The sequence below is a fragment of the Chenopodium album genome, chromosome 22 (genome assembly GCF_948465745.1).
Source record: "Chenopodium album chromosome 22, dcCheAlbu1.1, whole genome shotgun sequence".
Classification (NCBI taxonomy): Eukaryota; Viridiplantae; Streptophyta; class Magnoliopsida; order Caryophyllales; family Amaranthaceae; genus Chenopodium; species Chenopodium album.
The window spans coordinates 26013097-26031788 of record NC_137855.1 but is presented as its reverse complement, the minus strand read 5'-3'; the positions used below and the strand labels follow the sequence as shown (position 1 = coordinate 26031788).

The window sequence follows — 18692 nt, the reverse complement described above, 5'->3', positions numbered from 1 at the left end:
TTTCTCATTTTTCTTTATCTTCTTTTTATTTTGTTACAAATTTGATTTTGTATTTTGCATAAACCTACTTGCTAACCAATTTGAGCCTTATGTTTCCCGCTCTTGTTTAAACCGCATTACAAACCTAGTGGCCTATGTTAACCAACCCTTATAGTTAGTGAAGCATTGGCATGTGAGGTTTGAGTTTTGAGAATGTTGATCATAAACAAGAAGCACTTTGAGATTTGGTTAAAGTTGAGCTTGTGATGAATGATGCAATTTATGAAAATCAAGTGAAGTTTCAAGAAAAAGCCGTCCAAAATTTGAAAAAGGCAAGGACAATGAATAAAGTTAAAAAAAGAGAAAAAAAAAATTGAATAAAACAAAAACAAAAACAACAAAAATATTTTAAATGGTTTCATTTTCTTCCTTAGTTTAAGCATTGAGGACAATGCTTTGTTCAAGCTTGGGGGGAATATTGTGATTGTGTTGAATAAGCTTGGGGGAATGGCATTAGTGGTATTTTTGCTTGATATTTAGTGAATTCTTGAGTTATTTTTGAGTGTCGGCCGCACTTTTTGCTTCACTTAGGAAATATCACCAAATTTTAAATTTTTACCTCGCCTTAACCCTTAGCCTTACGTTACAACCAATAAAAAGACCCTTAGACTCTAGTGGGTTAGGTCAAAAGAACGGTGGAGGGAGATAGACTTCAAACCTATGGAAAGAGTATGCATAGTTGAGACGTCGGGATTACCTTCTCAAAGTTTTTCATTTCTTTATCTTTTTCCGGTTCCTTCGTGGAATCTTGAGAAGCTAACTTAAGGGTTGATTTGAAGCTAGTGGAGAGAACGTGGCCCGATTGGTTGGGGCTAGGGTGGATTGAGTCCTAAGTAGTTCTCTATGCTTAGCATGTGTTATGTTTCAATCAACCATTGACATCTTGGAACGTGCATACATTTGTCCATTTAGAAAGGTTTGCATTCATTAGTACTTGTCCTCATCTCTTGTCCGTATATGAGCTTGTGTTTTGTTTTTTCTCTTCTTGTTTCTTTTCCTTTTCCTTTTTTTGCCTTGCCTTGGCTTTTGTCGAGAGTTGTGGGGTAAGCTCTTAGGAAACCCTCACGAGACCTCACTCGTCCTCATAGGCGACTTTGGGGTTTTAAGGGCTTGTTGTAGCTAAAAACAACCGTGATTCCTACGACAGTGAGTTAGTGTACATTCTTTCTCCTTGCTTCTATTTTGTTTCTTTTGCTTTCAATAATTCATCTTGTTCTCTTTTGCATTAGCTTTGCTCGAGGACGAGCAAAGGTTTAGCTTGGGGGAATTTGATAAGTGACATTTATGTCACTCCTAGGGGTAGTGTTTAGGTTATTTTCGTGTTTATTTTTCCCTTATTTTACCTTTTATTCTCTTGTTTTCTCTTTAATAAAGCTTCTAGTTTAATTTGGTAATTTTGGAGTGTTTTAGTTTATTTTCTTTATTTTATTAGTTTTAGTTTATTTTCGTATTTTATTTAATTCTATTTGCTTGCGTAGTTTTAAATATTTATTTAGTTTAGTTTTCTGTCTCTTATTTTCTATTTTATTTCATTTTATTATATTTATTTCCTTTTTATTTATTTTATTTTATTTGTCTCGGTTTCACACTTTTATCCTCGGGTTTGTTTGTGTGTAGGCTCGAGTTCAAGGTCCAAGTCAAGGCTTTTCAACTGCCGCAAGAACCAACCTGCTGCCCCTTATCCTTCACCACACTCCTCCTCTCTATTCCCCTTATCCTCAACCACTACAACACCACAAACCAACCTCCTATGCTTTTTCCCTACTCCTCACACACTCAACAACAACAACAATCACAGCAGCCCCTCACCAACACCCCGTAACAGCCACCATCACAATCCCCTGCTCCTTCGCCACCACAATCAACCACAACATACCTCCAGCTTGCAAACACCACACACATCACCACTCAGCAACACCACCAAAACCGCCACCAACAACCCATAATCAACCACCAATTACCACTTTACCACCGTTCCCACAAACCAACAACACCAGCAGCAACAACAACAAACACACCCACAGCGCCAGCCCCCTGCAGCCGCACCCAGCAGTCACCACCTCCAATCACCACCACTAAACCACCGTCAGCAGCCAAAACAACCGCCCACAATGCCCGCATAGCAGCCCGCAAATTCACCCCTCAATTTCGACTCAATTCGCAATACCCTTCAGAGCGGACGCTCACTCAACCGAAGCGGCCGCTCCATTTCACTCATATTCTCCAATTCGAGGCAGAAGCAATGAGCGTCCGCTCCGATGATTATGAGCGGTCGCTCCTGCTTTCACGCTAGTTTTGGTACGAAATTAATGAGCTTCAACGGCCACGATTCCTTCAATTAATCCAAAGGCTGAGAATTTGGTGATGCTAGATGATGATGATGTTGATGAACGGTGGTGATGATGGCTGAAGATGCGTGATGTCTGATGATGGAAGTAGAGCAGCGAAGCAAATCGAAGAAGGGGAATTTCGAGGGTCTGATGTATTGATGGAAGTTGATCATGTTGTTTCTTGATTATTTGTTGATTAATCTTGTTATTATCATGATTAGTGAGTAATTTCCCCATTGAGGGGATGGTTGTGGTGTAGTTGGATCTTGAGCATGTTCTAGGTTTAGAGTTGATTTATTTGTGATTAAAGTCTTTATATGCTTGATATTCTTTAATCTTCTTGCAAGTGCACATTGTTGGTTGATTAAAGGTGAATCTTTGCTAACAAGGAACGGAAGTTGACTTAGTTAAGGTTCATTAGTATCGATTGTTATTTAATAGTACCTCCTAGTATATGGTTCTAATGTGGAAACACAGAGGCTATGTTAGGAGAAGCCTATTGACCCCGGAAGGCGGCTAGATTGGACTCTTTATTTCGATATTTGAGCATGTTTAGTTCATAATTAATTCAATTTCTATGCTTTTGTTTATGTTCAAGTGAATGCTATACCTAAACCATTTCCCTTAATGTTTTATTTCTTGTTTTAGCATTTTTAGACTTTAGTTTATTTATCTCCTATTCCGGACTAGCTTAATTGTCGATAACATTTGGTGGTGTTTATCCGTTCTCTGTGGTTCGACCCCTATGCTTGCCTTATACTCGTATTAGGTTTGTTTAGGTTGTATAAATTGTATTTGATCTAGGGATAGACAATTGACGACGCGTTTATTCCCTTGTCAATAGTAACAATATTAGTATCCGACCATACTTGAAGTCAAATTTAATCGGAATCTGATGAAGGACAACCCGATTTGATTTGGTTTGCAAGATTAAAAAGACCCATCAGTACCCGACTCAAACGTCCTGACCCATCTTGGGTCAACCCAAACTCCATATGTGTACCCGTTATGACACCACTGCCTAGGTGTATATAAAAGGTGATAATTGCCAACTGGCAAGACATGATTTTAAATACACATTTGTGAATAAGAATATATTTTTGTATATATTTGATTACACGAATATATATTGCAATGGGATAAATTATTAACCAAATGAATTTCTTAAAGTGTATGACATTATTACAAATAATGTTATAAGTTGTTATTTTTGGTTTTTTTTATTGCAAGGATACATCAACTCTTTACAGTATGTATTAATTTGTTATGTTTTATGATTGTATTGTGTATGATTGTGGTGTGTATGATTTGTCTCCAAAATATTTTTAATTCTACGACAAAACTAAGTTGTGAACTAGAAAATGACTTGTGTCGTTGTTGGTGTGTGTTTTAGTATATACTTCCTCTGTTTTTTTAACTTGCAACACTTCTCTTTTCACGCTTGCCGATACATTATTACAATCGTTTATATCTATACTTAGCAATATGTAAAAACTATAAACGTTAGATATTAAAATAATATAAAACGAGACGAATCTAACAAGATCACACATGACTATATTTTTTCTTAGCTGTAAATCGTCAGAGCTAGTCAAAGTGGAGTACATGAATAGTGTAAAAGTCAAAATGTTGCAAGTATAAGATAACGGAGGAAGTATAGTTATTGATTGATATCTTAAAATAAGAGTATAATTTTTTATTGGTGCACAAGACTAAATATTATTAAAATTAATGCTTAAATGTTTTAGTTTGAACTAAAAAGTACTGCTTAAGGGTTAAAGATGGGAAAGTAATCTGCACTTTGAGTTGTTTGATGTAGAAAATCAATTAGTGATGTGGAATATATTACCCACGGTGGCCATGATCATCTATCCACGGTATTTGAAGTGAGTGAGAAGGGTTATTGTTATTGATCACACCAATGGAGTTGGCTATAAGAATGAACGCGCAACGGTGTTATGATAATAGGGCGGCCTCCGAGGACAGTGAATAATGGGGATAACATGGGAATTAAGAACAATGATTGTTAAGGATCTTCACTCAAGATTAGGTTTTTCTGTCGTTTCGTACAAACTTGGTTGAAGTTGAAGATTGTTTCTCGACTTTTTTATTTTTTGCACAAATTGTGGATGATTTATTCGGGCTATTCCCATGAGATTGTTTTGTCGTCCGCCATTTTGGGTTGTGCTCCCTGATCTTACTTTGTTTGTTCCTGTGTTGTGTTTTTAGAGAGAAACAAAGATGGAGTGTACGACGATGTTTACTTTGAAATTGAACCTTGATGATGAAAGAAAAAGGGAGAGAAGTTGTATTTCATAATGAAAATCATTAAATGGATTACATGTATTTATCACTTAATTAGAAGTATGAATAAAAAGACATTATAGTGAAATAGTAAAAAAAAATTTGAGTCACATGGACATCTTCTTCGCAGAAATTCGACAGTTTCTTACTTCATGTCGTATAAAATAAAGTGGCCATGATCATCTATCCACGGTATTTGAAGTGGATGAGAAGGGTTATTGTTAATGATTAGACCAATGGAGTTGGCTATAAGAATTAACGCGCAACGGTGCTATGATAATAGGGTATAATGGGGAGAACATGGGAACTAGGAAAATTGATTGTGAAGGATGTTTACCCAAGATTAGGTTTTTCTCTCGTTTCATACAAACTTGGTTGAAGTTGAAGATTTTTTCTTAAGTTTTTAATTTTTTGCACACATTGTGGATGATTTATTCAGGCTGTACCCATGAGATTCTTCTGACGTCCGCCATTCTGGTTGTGCTCCCTGATCTCACTTTGTTTGTTCTAGTGTTGTGTTTTTAGAGATAATCAAAGATGGAGTGTACGAAGATGTTTACTTTGAAATATAACCTTTGCTGATGAAAGAAAATAGTAAGAAAAAGTTTCTTTTACCATTTATAACATTAGACGACTAACTAGGGATTATAGGCAAGTTACGGGTACATCAACATTAAGCTAACCTTGGTGTGTTGTACCAGTGTACCACTACTTCGTAACTAAAATAACATTTGTTAAAGTGCCAGGACACCACTATCCTACCATGTGACATAAGACATATATGGAATTGATGTACCCAATCTACATTTAAGAAAGGGATAAACTTACCCACTGTTGTTTGATAAACAACCAATATCTTAGCTCTCCCTACAAATTCATTTGTGAAAAGCAACCAGATTTGTGTCATGAAAATAGAAAATGATGTGTGTCATATCCGTTGGTCAATAACCACTCCATGCTCCTTAATTTAAGGGCACGCCAACCTTTGCATAAACAAAATGGTATACACCAATACAAACACAGATCCATACCAGTAAAAACAGAACTACATGCAGTCCAAACATGGTCTTATTAAAAGGAAAAAAGTAGTCGTTGTGTCGAGTTTATGTCAAACTGTCCCCTTTAGGGTTTGGGCAAACATATTATAGTTTAATACATATTGATGATACGATGAATTTTTAAAATTGGATAAATAAACTTAGACGGCTAACTCTATAACAATTCATTACGCAACGTTATAACCAGAACCATTTAGTACCAAAACAAAATAACCCTGACAAGGTCTAATAAACTGAATTCGTTTATAAACTGTAATTTAAAGCCGAAAAGTACAATTATTAAAAATTGTGAGTCAAAAGGTATAGTAACTTCAGAAATGTTAATATTATTTTATCCCTAAAGATGTTGTATACAAAAAATGGTCTTTGGGTAGGCTAAACATGTAATTATTACTCCGTTTGATCTATTTTATTAGTGTTTCTAATTTTTGATGCCTAAAATATAACTACAATACACCCAACATTACCATACCTGATGACTATAAATAATGTATTTGACCTAACCGTAATCATATTGATAATGGAATGAGTCAATTTCTGGAATTAAAGCAATATTGATTCAGAATATACTAAATAAAATAACTTGATGATTTAATTACAATTAAGTGAAACTAATTTCTGCCACCTGAAAGTGGACCCCCTATATAAGGGCTTGATCTTCCTCACTTATGAACTCCACACCATTTACTAAACCCTAACAACACTGAAACAAATATCACTCCATGGCAAGCCACCTAAACCTTCAAAAATCCAACGCCGGTGATGGAGACGACCACCACGAAGGTGGTCGCCGCCGACCTGGTATCCCTCAACCCACACCTCACCAGCCGAAATCGAAAAAAGAAATTTCTAAAATGAAACGACAACGTGCCTTGCTTGCCAAGATTCTTGAGAGCATTCCATTTCGTGTGGACCAACCACCGTCCATTGAATCAGTCGGTGCTGGTACTAGTGGAGCCAATGCTGGGGTGCCCACGGTGTTGGATATGCTAGCTCAACCCCCTAAACCTAAGACAATTCGTCTTGAACATCCAAATGTCATACCTTCTTTTCTGATAAGAGATACAAAGGTTGAACCTAAAATTGAACCAACTGCTGGGGTTCCAAACAACCCTCAACCTGTAACTAGTGTGGGAGATAACATCATTCCACCCCCTCCTCCACCTGTACCAGAATTGAAGGACGAAGAACTGCCAGATGTCGACCTCAACGAGACCATACCAACTGAAAATGGTCACGCGGTGGTCCTGTCCATCATTGTGAGGAGCTACACACTTGGTGATGTGGGTGTGATGTACAACATTCAAACTGATGAGACCTTCGAAGCTATCTACAAGGATTACGCAAGTCGCATTGATGTCAAACCTGAGCAAATCAAGCTCTATGATGGCGCAACCCACATTCCATCCTCTGCCTATCCCGAGCCATTCGGTGTTGATACTGGAAGTGTGCTTTATGTCCAAGGAATGGTAAGCCGTCAACTCATTTTCTTCGAATTTATATTTTTTTTTTAAAGTATTTCAATAGTCTTACTACCCAATTTACTGAATTATGTATATGCCAAGTGTATTTGACTTTGTTTATAATTTATTAAGTTCATGTTTGGTTTGGAAGAATCCCATTTGATTTTAAAGGTTATTACTTTAGTAGAATTAGTATTAGTATAATTAAAATGATATATTCCTGTGAAACCATAAATTAAATGAATTATACGCAGTAATTAGTGTTAGTATTGTGTTTACAATTCTTGTATTACTTTCAATTAGAACATGCTTAGTTTAGAATACTATGTTTGTTGTACTTAGAGTATGATTGACGTTACTATCCCAAGCCATGAAGTAATATGTAAATTTTATATATTTTATCCCTTTAACATTGTATTTTAGGTGTGTATGTGACAATTTTGTATAGAAAATGATTTGCGTAATTAAATTTGCTATAAAGTCAAGTATCATTGCCTATATGCAAAGTGGGGTGGTGAACACCAATACTAGGATCAAGAGGTTCTATCTGAAGAACACCGGAAAGCGCAACAAGAAGAAGCTAAGGGTTCAAGGAAAATTGGACTCCCCTCTGTGTCGTCTTTTTCACATTTGGGGTGATAAGTTCGAAGTTGACCCGACGGATCTGGTGTTCTATCATGAGGACAAGATGGTGTGCACTCTCGAGACCATAGGAGAAGTTGGAATTCAGAATGGAGACAAGGTTTATGTAGCTCCGCACAGGCTTGATTGATTTTCGGGTCGGGTCTACCAGATGTGCTTTTGGATGGAAAATATGTGCACTAACACCAAATTACTATCGTTTATGATTTCCATATAATTGCCACCCCCTCTTTTGTTTGTAATATATTAGTGGTTGGACAATTTGCACATCTTGTAGGGTTATGTTGTGGCGGTTTGTAGTACGTAGTAGTAGTAGTTGTAGCTACATTATGGGCATGTTTGCTGAACTTAACTGTGTGATGATATCATTTGATATGTTGTTAGGAACTTTTGGTCATGGGGATTTGTAAGCTTGTGCTCAATGACATTGTTCATCCTTTATGTTTATGAAGATTGAAGTTGCTATATTAAGTGTATTGTCTCTGCTATGGATTCGCCATTTATAATAATGAACACCATTATAATATTCAGAATTAAAATGCCTCATCGTGCGTAATTGATATTCAGATATCTAAACGATGATTCCCATTCTGTACATTATGCCAAGCAAAACGCTAGACTTTGAAAATATAATTACTTGTGTATACCTAAACATAGCGCCATCATCCTTATATTTATTAGTATTCAGCGTGTGAACTAGATTATATTGAATGTAAGTTATATGTTGTAAAAATTTACTAATGCACCAATACACTGATATATTCAATAATTTACCGATTATCAATATCAATATTAAATAATATTCAAAGATGTTGTTGTGGGTTCGGAGGATTTTAGGTTTTGAAAATTGTTTAGTGGTCATTTCAAATATGATGACTATATCATAATATTTATTACATTATATACTTAACGTATATTTGTTATAATTGTATTTTTCTTATAAAATATACAAATAACCATTTTTAAAATTTAGCAAAAATAATAATAACCTCTTTATGTTTGATCATAATTTTAAAAAATTATGTATGCCCTATGCCCTATAGAAATTATAATACTAATTTTGTTACATTTATCTTTAGTCATATGTTATACAACAGGTACGATGTAGAAACATCCTTGAGGTTTGGATGGATCTCGGTTGGGATAAGGGTTTGTAGTTATATTAGGGTTTGGATGGAGGGACAAGATGTCGTTTAGGGTTTGTAATTTATAAATTGAGTTTTGTCTTTTAGTGAAATGTCATAATGCCGATAAAAAATTGATGTGTCAGTGGTGGGACATCTTTTATGTTGTGTAAGTTGAAAATCACAGGCAATAAAATAAAAAGACTTCCTTTCTCAAACCCCCATATTAGTTTGACAATGAAAACTTTTTTGTTTTTTTGCCTAAAGTTTGACAATGACAACTCATTACATTAGTACATGGGAAACATGCAAAGTATGTTGATAGGAGTAATTTTAGGTCAAAACTATTAGTATGATATTTTTGCCATGTACTACCTATGAAATTATGCTTTAGCGTAACAAACAACTCAAACTACTGAATTTATAAGTAATTTGTCTGGAAATTTGTAACTTACAATTTATTAAAATGAAGCTTTTTAGTCATATAATAAATAACATATACAAATAACAAAGCAAATTTTATTAAAGGAAAGTACAATTAGTAGAGCAATAACAGAAGTAAATTTTATCCACAATCATTATAACAAGACAATACCTTTGTCGTTTTATATACTAGTACGGAAAAAAATTTAAATGAAGGCTAAAAAACACAAACTAATTAAAATAAATAGTAAAGATTATTGAAGCAACCACGTTGACAGTTTTAAATAAACCTATGTAATAAAGTTACGTTAGTGCACTAATTGCAACAGTTGCGTTTCTTAAAAATTTATTCAAATGAAAAAATGTTAAAACCAAAGGTAATTATGAAATTTAAAAAATGAACCAAGTACGGATGATTGGTCATTTTGGAAATTAGTACGAAATGGCGTGTTCTATTGCTCCCTACGTAGGCTAAGTAGCGTTGGACCTATGTTCTTTTTTTGTCCTTATAATACTCAATTTCAGTAGTCATTTCCATCTTCGCTCACTCCTCCCCAACTCCCAATAGCTTCACCGATTCCTTCGCACACCCTTATCTTCCAATTTTCTTCAAAAACCGGTTCAAGGAAAATTATCAATGGAACCTGCTCTAGAAATTCCTTACCCTCCTGGGTTCTTTGCTGAGACGGCAACTGATAATGCCAAACATTGTTTCATGTACAACCCAAACCCTGAACAAGAAATGAATTTCAACGACTTTGTCTATTTTATTAGCGAAAATGGAAATCTGACTGACAAGGTGGTTGAGTACGATGTTCTACGCAAAATTGTTGCGAATCCTAAAGGAGAGCAACACCGGATGGATAAGATGATGATGGTGAATGAGGATGGGGAAATTTTTTCGGCGCACTTACCACATATTGCTGATGTGGTGGGTAAGCCGGATGTTCAGGCTGCAATTCGTGAGCTGGAAAAGGAAGATCATGTGGAGTACGAGGGTGTTACAAAAATCATTCCGAAGTTGTTGGCGCAAAAGATGGATCCAAAGCCTAGAATCCCAACGTCTGGGCCTATATACTCCCTCGGACTGGCTAGCTTCACTACTGAATTCGGCAGCTATACCGATGATGTTGTTTTTTTGAAGGTATGTTATGATACCCCATTTCAACATTGGTTCAATATACCCCTGATTGGTAAATTATGCCTAATGTAAGATTAATTTAGGCTGAATCTGTTTAATGTTGATAGACTTTTGTTAACTGTTGTACAACTTCGTGAGTTGATTGTTTCTTATGTTTGAGTGATTTCATTAGAGGTTTAAATTGTCATATTTGGCTTAAAATGTCACCTACGAATTTGTCATTATACCATAAAATGATATTCCAGTGTTGATAATTCTATTTCGTAGCAAAAAATATTTAATCCACTAATGAGGTGAAGAAGTATGAAGGGGTAAATAAGCTTAAAATACGTCATTTGTCGTTTTTAATGTAAGTGTCATGCTGTAATATTGTGGCACAAATTGTGTTGAAAGAAGCCAAGGGCCTCGCCAATGTGTAACGAGTTAAGTACATAATTTTAAAAGTGTAAATTATAAAGATGTCATGGCAAAAATGTTTAATTACATTATCTTTGTTGAAGGCCCAGTGTTTACTAACTACATATTCTGGCCCAATGATGCGTTAAATCAAATTTCACACTTTGTCTTGTCTTTACTACGTGTGGCCGAAGTTGTTTAAAATTAAATCATGATATTTAATTACATTAGTAAAGAAAGAGTAAGGTCATAAAGAAACCTACCTTTGTTGTCCTGTTAAATTTTAGTGTGTTGATTTCAGTAGGTTAATTAAAATATGTACATAGGCTTCACAAGATGGTATTTTTGTGGGCCAAATTGTGTTGAAAGAAGTCATGGGCCATTGTTTAAGTTTAGGAGTTAACTAAATAATGTTAAAAGTTTTATTTATAAAGAAGTCATGGCCAAATGTGTGGGAAAGTAATTACCTTATGTGTGTTTAAGGCTGTAGTATAACAAATTTCATGGCCCATTGAGTATGGCCCAAATATTGTGGCCAATAATGTTACAAGTGTTAATTATAAAGATGTCATGCCAATGTCGATGTCCCAATGTCGATGGCCCAATGTTTAAGGTAATAAATGCCCAAAAATAAATTCCCTATTGATTAAGGGCCAATGTGTAGGGCCTTTGTTAAATAGATGGCCTGTTGTTGTTCCCCAATGATAGTAGGCCCGTAGTTCCCAATGATAGTCTTCCAAGCAATTTGGAGTTTTGTACAAGGACGAATAATTAATGGTCGTACGTATACAGAAATCATGGGTCATTGTTGAAGGCCATGTTATAATATTGCTTAAGGCCTTAAGAGAATACATGCAACCATGACCCCCAAAAGTAATAGCAACCATGGCCCAATGATAGTCCATGGCTTAAACCGTGATAATTCCTGAACTGTATATGTGTCGTATAGTTTTTCCTAAAACTTAGAAGACCGTTGTTGCTCAATGTTATTGTATTTCATCTTCGGCATACCAGGTTACTCCAAAATGTCTAATGTCAGCATATTTCGCATATCATATATGTAGGTGAGAGCTCATGTCACGGAGATTAACTACTCGATTTTTAGGGATCAGTTCATCGAAGACGACAACACTAGCCGTTACCAAACTGTCACCCTTCGCCCGGAAATGGATGCTAACAAGAAAAAACTGAAAATTGGATCTGCTATTGTGCTTTGGAATGGTCGTAGGGTGACGAGGCCTTCTTTTGTCCAGCACTTTAACCAAATAATTGCAACCCATAACCCCATCCTGATGATAGTCACAGAGGTTGGTGCATCATCCATCAACTGTGAAAGGATCCTAACAAAACTAGGAACAAGTCTAAAGTATCGATTTGATGCTGGTGGTGGTATGCTTGGTGGGACAGTTGTCTTCTGGAATCCTCGAGTCATGGATTCTGTGATGTTCTTAGCTGCTGATGATGATAATGATAATCGTGTTGCGGGCACCTTCACTGCAATTGAGGTTGAACTCCGTTCTTATTTATCTAATCATTATTAATATGTAATTGGTTCGACTATACTGATCCATTTACTTTGTTTTCAGGATGATGAAGTGTAGTGCGAGTGGCATGGAGAACTAAGGAAGCTGGGTGTTTGTGTTTATCTATGGAAAATAAACCCTCATTAGGAGGGTATTAGTATCTGTGAACTGGGATTGTAGTATTTTAGCTTGTTGTGGTGACACCCAGATCAGTTTGCTTATGTTGTTTTTGGACATGGTTTGAGTACTGTATGACTTGCTTTATGTATGAATTCCTGTATGTTTGACTAACTTTTATGTTTGCAAGGTAAGATGTAGTGTGGTTTGACTTGCTAAATATAACCACGAGTAGATCCTCTAGTTTAATGTGCTAAATGTGACAACTTTACTCCACCATAAAGCTCTAGTAAACAAATAGATGCAACTCAGGCAAGTAATTGAAGGAGTACCTTGACGTAATCAACCAAATCAAATGAATGATTAGAACTGGGCGCATATTAGTAAAATAGGGTCACAATGAATTTGGGTCACAATGCAGTAGTTTGGTTAAATTAAATCCGCATGCCAGCCCAATTACCTTAAAATTGGTTAAACAAGCAAATGGGACATAATCAGGCCGCACAACAATGTAATAATTTACTCTGCACTGGAATATTGGTTAAACAAGCAAATGGGGCCCCTGCATATTCTAATCAAATTCTGGCCATTCCAGTCCACCTGAATTGTGATAAACACAATACTAACGAAAACTAAATAAGTCTGCAACTAAATCAAACAAACGGTTATAATGTTAAACATATGGTTGCAACAAACGGTTGTAATGTTAAACATATGGTAGCAAACAGAGGAATATGGCCATCTTCATAAAAATGGCGGTGAAGGCTATACAGCACATCAGGAGGCTTCAGGTGGTGCTGACCAATCCACTCCATTTCTTTGCAAAATGTCATCCTGCAATCCAAGATCTGCGACATAATCATATGCTGCATCTCCCACGTACTCATAGTAGTCCTCTATTGTGTTCTGGTTACGTCCTAGTTGGGTTGTTGTTTTCCTCTTTGCCTGGCAATGAGTGAAGATTTATGTATTTCAACAATTCAATAAGACAATTATAAACAATGAAAGCCGGAAACAAAGTAAATCAACTGTATATTCAAACTGCTAAAACTTACAGGAAGCTTAGTAGGCAAATCAGAACCAGCAACATTGTTGCTCTTGTTGTCTCCTTTTGGTTTAGCATCCTTCTTCTTGTACCCAGTCTCTGCAAGGGATTTGGGCCTACCCTTGGGCCTTCCTCGAGGCTTCTTCCGAGACACAGGATCCTTCAATACTACTGGTTTGGATACAGAGTTTGGAGTGGGGCAAGACATGGGATTGTTTGATGCAATTTCTGAAGGGGGTAATATTGTTCTTGGGAGGGTTGGAAGCGATGGCTGTTTTTCAAGGTACTTCTCCCTGCTTTGCTGAACTTCCAAATGGAGCCTTTTCAAAGAATTCATGACGAGATCAAAAGTTTCCTTGTCAGCTGGAACAGATGATGTAATTTCGCATATGGGGTCAAACTCCATCATCAATTTGTTGTGACTCTGATATGTGGCATTATCAGTTGGGTCATGATAGGCAACCTTTACCCGAGTATGCTTCCTAGGAACATCTTTGCGCCACCTTTGAAGAACATACTTTGATGGAATATCAAAAACCAAGTTTTGATCATACACTCTAAACACATGCCTGCATAGAATACCAAACGTTTCAAACTTCCGGCAATCACAAGACACGTCCTTCGTAACGGTGTTAAAAAGAACACAATAAAATCGCCTCCTATCAGTAATCACTTCTTCACTCTTCCCTTCTAGATTGATCCAGACCCTATCTTCAAGTAGGTACTGAATCAAGTTCCCTTCCAAGACACGCTCGTCCCTCCCAGAGCAATGCATTAGTCGAGTACACTCTGTCTGAATCTCCTGAAACTTAGTGTCAGTGTAAATTTTCTGGAAGAATTTCTCAATGAAGAATCCACTAACGAGGCGCCTACGATATTTGCGACACCTAGCATCTGCTTCTTTTTCAGCTTTCACACGCCTCTCCATTGCTCTTTTGTACTTATCCGGGAATTCATATAGCTTTGTTTTCCGGTTCACAAAGCCATCAAAGAAACTATTGATGCTTTCCACTCTTTGGGTAGTCTTCATCCCGGCCCAAAAATGCTCTTTCATAAAGGCCGGGACCCACATATGCCGTTCCTCATATAATTCAAATAACCAGTCATTATCATGTAGGTTATACTCCGACAATAACTCTGTCCATCTTCGCTCAAACTCCCCAACTGTGAAGCTCTCATAAATAAGACTCTTAAGAGGACTCTTAAAATCATGGTACCTGCAAAATAATACTTCAAATGTCTCATTGGTCTCCAAATAATACCTGACAATTAAGACTCCTCTCAAAAGATCTCAATGGACTTCAAAAGTCAGGCAATATAAGACATTCATTAAAAAAAAAAGGCAAAGAAAAGCGTATAAACCCAGGGGGGCTAATGATCATGCAGATAGTGCTTTCTTTAAAATATGCAAATATGTGGATTACCTAGTTACACAGGTCATTCATAACCAGATAAACTAAGTAAAAAAATTCAGCACATGAACAGAATAACTGTCAGTGATATTTGTGAGCACATGAACAGAATATATGAATCAAAGTTATAACAGAACACTAATGCATGTTCATAAACACCACGACAGTGTCAGACTTTCCAAATACATGAATAAAATTGGAATTCACCATCTACTTATATTAATTTTCAAGAATAAGTGTGCCAGAACTTACAAAACATATTAAATTTCAAAAGTCAGCCAATATATAACAATCATCCATTAGAAAGGTAAAGCCAAGGATACTACACAATCGGTTATCACCACAAGGGGGCTAATGCTCAAACAGATAGTGCTTTCAAATATGCAATATGTGGATCAACTAGTTACACAGGGTCATTCTTCACCAGATAAACTAAGTAGAAAATTTTAGCACATGAACAGAATAGTTGTCATTGATATGTGTCAGCACAAGAACAAGAACAGAATAGCTTTCACCTTGCACTTATATATTAAATTGCATAAACTAGTGACATATATGAATCAAAGTAATAACAGAACTCTAATGCATATATGTTCATAAACTTGGAATTCACCTTGCACTTATATTAAATTTCAACAACTTACTAAAACATATATACTACTTACCCTTCACATTTTCCAAGCTTATCTGGTATTTTCTTCAATATGTGCCAGATGCACCAACGATGCTGAGCATTGGGCATCACTTGTTCCAAAGGCTTGCGCATAGCAGCCGCTTGATCAGTCAGAATAGCCCCAGGTTGTTTATTGCCCATGCATGACAACCATTGCCTAAATACCCAGCCAAATGTGTCTGAATCCTCATGCGAAACGAGTGCGCAACCCAACAATATAGATTGCCCGTGGTGATTAACCCCTACAAAGTTGGCAAAAGGGAGCTCATACTCATTAGTGAGATATGTGGCATCAAAACAAACCACGTCTCCAAAATCTTCATAAGCCACTCTACTCCGAGCATCAACCCACAATAGGTCCTTCAAACGACCCTCTTCATCTAAACGGTGTGCTTGGTAGAAATTCTGATTATCCTCTTGCATCCGGTCAAAGTACGCCATCATAGCAGCCGCATCACCACCTTCCATTTTCAGCCGCTTTACCCTTTCCTTTTGCACTTCATGTTCAAGGTCCTTAACACTAGGGAGGTTGTTGATCCCGTTCTCAGTACCCATACACCCATGTATTTGCCTTACAAGGACACCTTCTTCGTAAAAATTCAACAATTTCTTCCTTACATTCGATGTGTAATTTTTCATTCGATACTCCTTTACTAACTTAGCATCACTAGGTATAGGGGCATGGTTATCGTGTTCATTTTGCAATTTCCTAATAACCCACAACCCATCATTGTCAACCCCAGCATATAACATTGCACCACACTCACATTTCTTGGATGTCCTTTTCGCCCGCTGCAACATATCTTCCACAACTTCTCCATTCACTATTCCACCTGTCCCACAAGAATCCATACACTTGGACCTTTTCTTCGCCTCCCTCCTTGCCCTCATATCAGGTGGACCATAGCACTCACACCTCCATGTCGCCCCTCTCCGCTCCTTACCCTTCTTTCAAAAATTGGATGATACTCTTGATACTCCAAAACCTTTCTGTTCGGCATACTCTTTGTAGTAACTTTCTACATCTTCAAAGGATTTGAAAACCATCCCTAACCTAGGTGATTCCACATAACTGTACATGGCCACCATGTTTGTTGAGACAATAGTCTCCACTGTTTTAATCGTTTTAATTGGAGACATGGCAGCTAATCTGTCAGCTGAGTTTGGAACATTAAATGGCACAAGGTTAAGAGAGGGACCATCAGTACCAACACCAGAAGTTATTAATTGTCCCTCCTCAACATCAATACCAGAACTCCAAAGAGCCTCTCCGATTTTCCCAGGATCACAATCTGATTCCATAACCATATACTGCAGTATAAAAACTATAATATCAGATAGAAATAACTAACAGAACACTGTAATATCATACCCAAAATTACTCATTATTTACATCAGATTCCATCCTACATGATTTAGGTAACTTAAGAAGGGGGTAATAAAAAAAAAAGGCAATTGCAGATTCAGTATTTGGTATCAGAATTGCAATACAAATTAGCATAATTGAAATGCAATCAATATGTATACTCAGATTGTCGATTATAAAAACACCTATAAACAATTGCATTTTCACTTTTTTTTTAAAAAATTGCAAATTAATATAACTTCAATTGAACGGTTCACATGCACATATTTACAAATTGATACGAACGATATTACCAATTTCACAAATTAACGCCATTGAAACGACTACCAAAAAACTAGGGTTTTGAAATAAAAATAGGGAGTACCTACCAATTCAGTTGTACCGATGTGAAATTACGCTAAGGGACATCAATTCGGAGTCGAGCAATATGAAAAACCTTGAAAAAAGGGAGTGCAGACGTAGATTACAGAGCTTCCTGCGATCGTGTTCTCAGATAAATGGTGAGCCAGAGCTTCTGAAGAAGACCTCCAAAACGGGATAGGAATTAGAGGAACCGTTAACCATGCTCTAACGTCCAACATATTCCAAGTTAAGTGCCATGTCAGCTTAAAAAGAGCAAAAACAATAAAATAATGAAACATGTATCAATATTTTCGATTTTGCCATCTTATGAACGAAATTCGTTCATAAGGCTTATGAACTGGGGCGGCCTCATGTGAAAAACATAAAAGGATGCAGAGAATAGGGTGTACTTAGGGTCTGTTCTCTTACGTTGAAATTCAGTTCATTTCAGTTCAGTTCAGCTCCTATTTCCTTCTCTTATAAAATATTCAGTTCAGTTCAGTTCACTTCAGCTGAGTTCAGTTCAGTTCAGTTCACTTCACTTCAGCTGAGTTCAGTCAATGAGAACAAGCCCTTAATATGAAAGTTTATTTTTTTGGTTTAGCTTTTAAGACAATTTAAATAGTTCAAATGTTGGACACCAACTTTTTACTCCCCTCGCCCTTGGCTGATGTAATAGAGATAAATTTACGACTATAATAAATTTTAATAAGGTTGAATAAATTCAAAAAAAAATTTATAATTCAAATAAATGAAAATCAGGTGAATAAAAAACATTCTAAAAAAAGTTTCGTAAATTTCATAATTTTTGTTACAAGTCGATTACTTGATCCAAAGTATCCGAACCGAGGTTTAAACTGGACTTGAAACAATGAGCCGAAACTTGACCTGACTCAGAGTGAAGTTGACCTGTTTTTGACTCAATACCTGATTCAAATAGTTATCCAATACTTGAAGTGACTTGACTCTTTTTTTTATCAGAGATAAGTCAAGTTAAACCATAATTAGCCAACCAATTCACCACATAAATAGCTTCATTGTTCGTGCAAAGCCATAAAAAAGGTGTCTTGTTTCATTGAAAAAAAGCTTAAAGTAATGTTTATTTCATCTTATTTTTACTTATTTTAGATAAAGCCAGAAAAAAAAAGTTCATATCAAAGCAAAAAAAAAGTTTTGATATAATTTATCGTTTTATGTGTGGTTTTTTTTTATCTCAAAATATCTTTAATTTCGTAATGAAAAAGTTATGAAAATTATGTAATTAATAAAATACACATTATTATGAATCTAACAA

The 18692-nt window shown here is 36.2% G+C and overlaps 1 protein-coding gene across 1 annotated transcript; it reads right to left on the bottom strand.

The window, feature by feature from the left end:
- Positions 1-13337: 13337 nt before the first annotated feature.
- Positions 13338-16581, bottom strand: LOC145604109 (protein FAR1-RELATED SEQUENCE 6-like). The gene is made up of 3 exons (XM_081660057.1): positions 15683-16581; positions 13616-14822; positions 13338-13505 (listed from the first exon to the last, which is right to left on the bottom strand). The coding sequence occupies exons 1-3, from the start codon at positions 16579-16581 to the stop codon at positions 13338-13340; spliced, it is 2274 nt and encodes a 757-aa protein (XP_081516183.1).
- Between the last annotated feature and the right edge of the window lie 2111 nt (positions 16582-18692).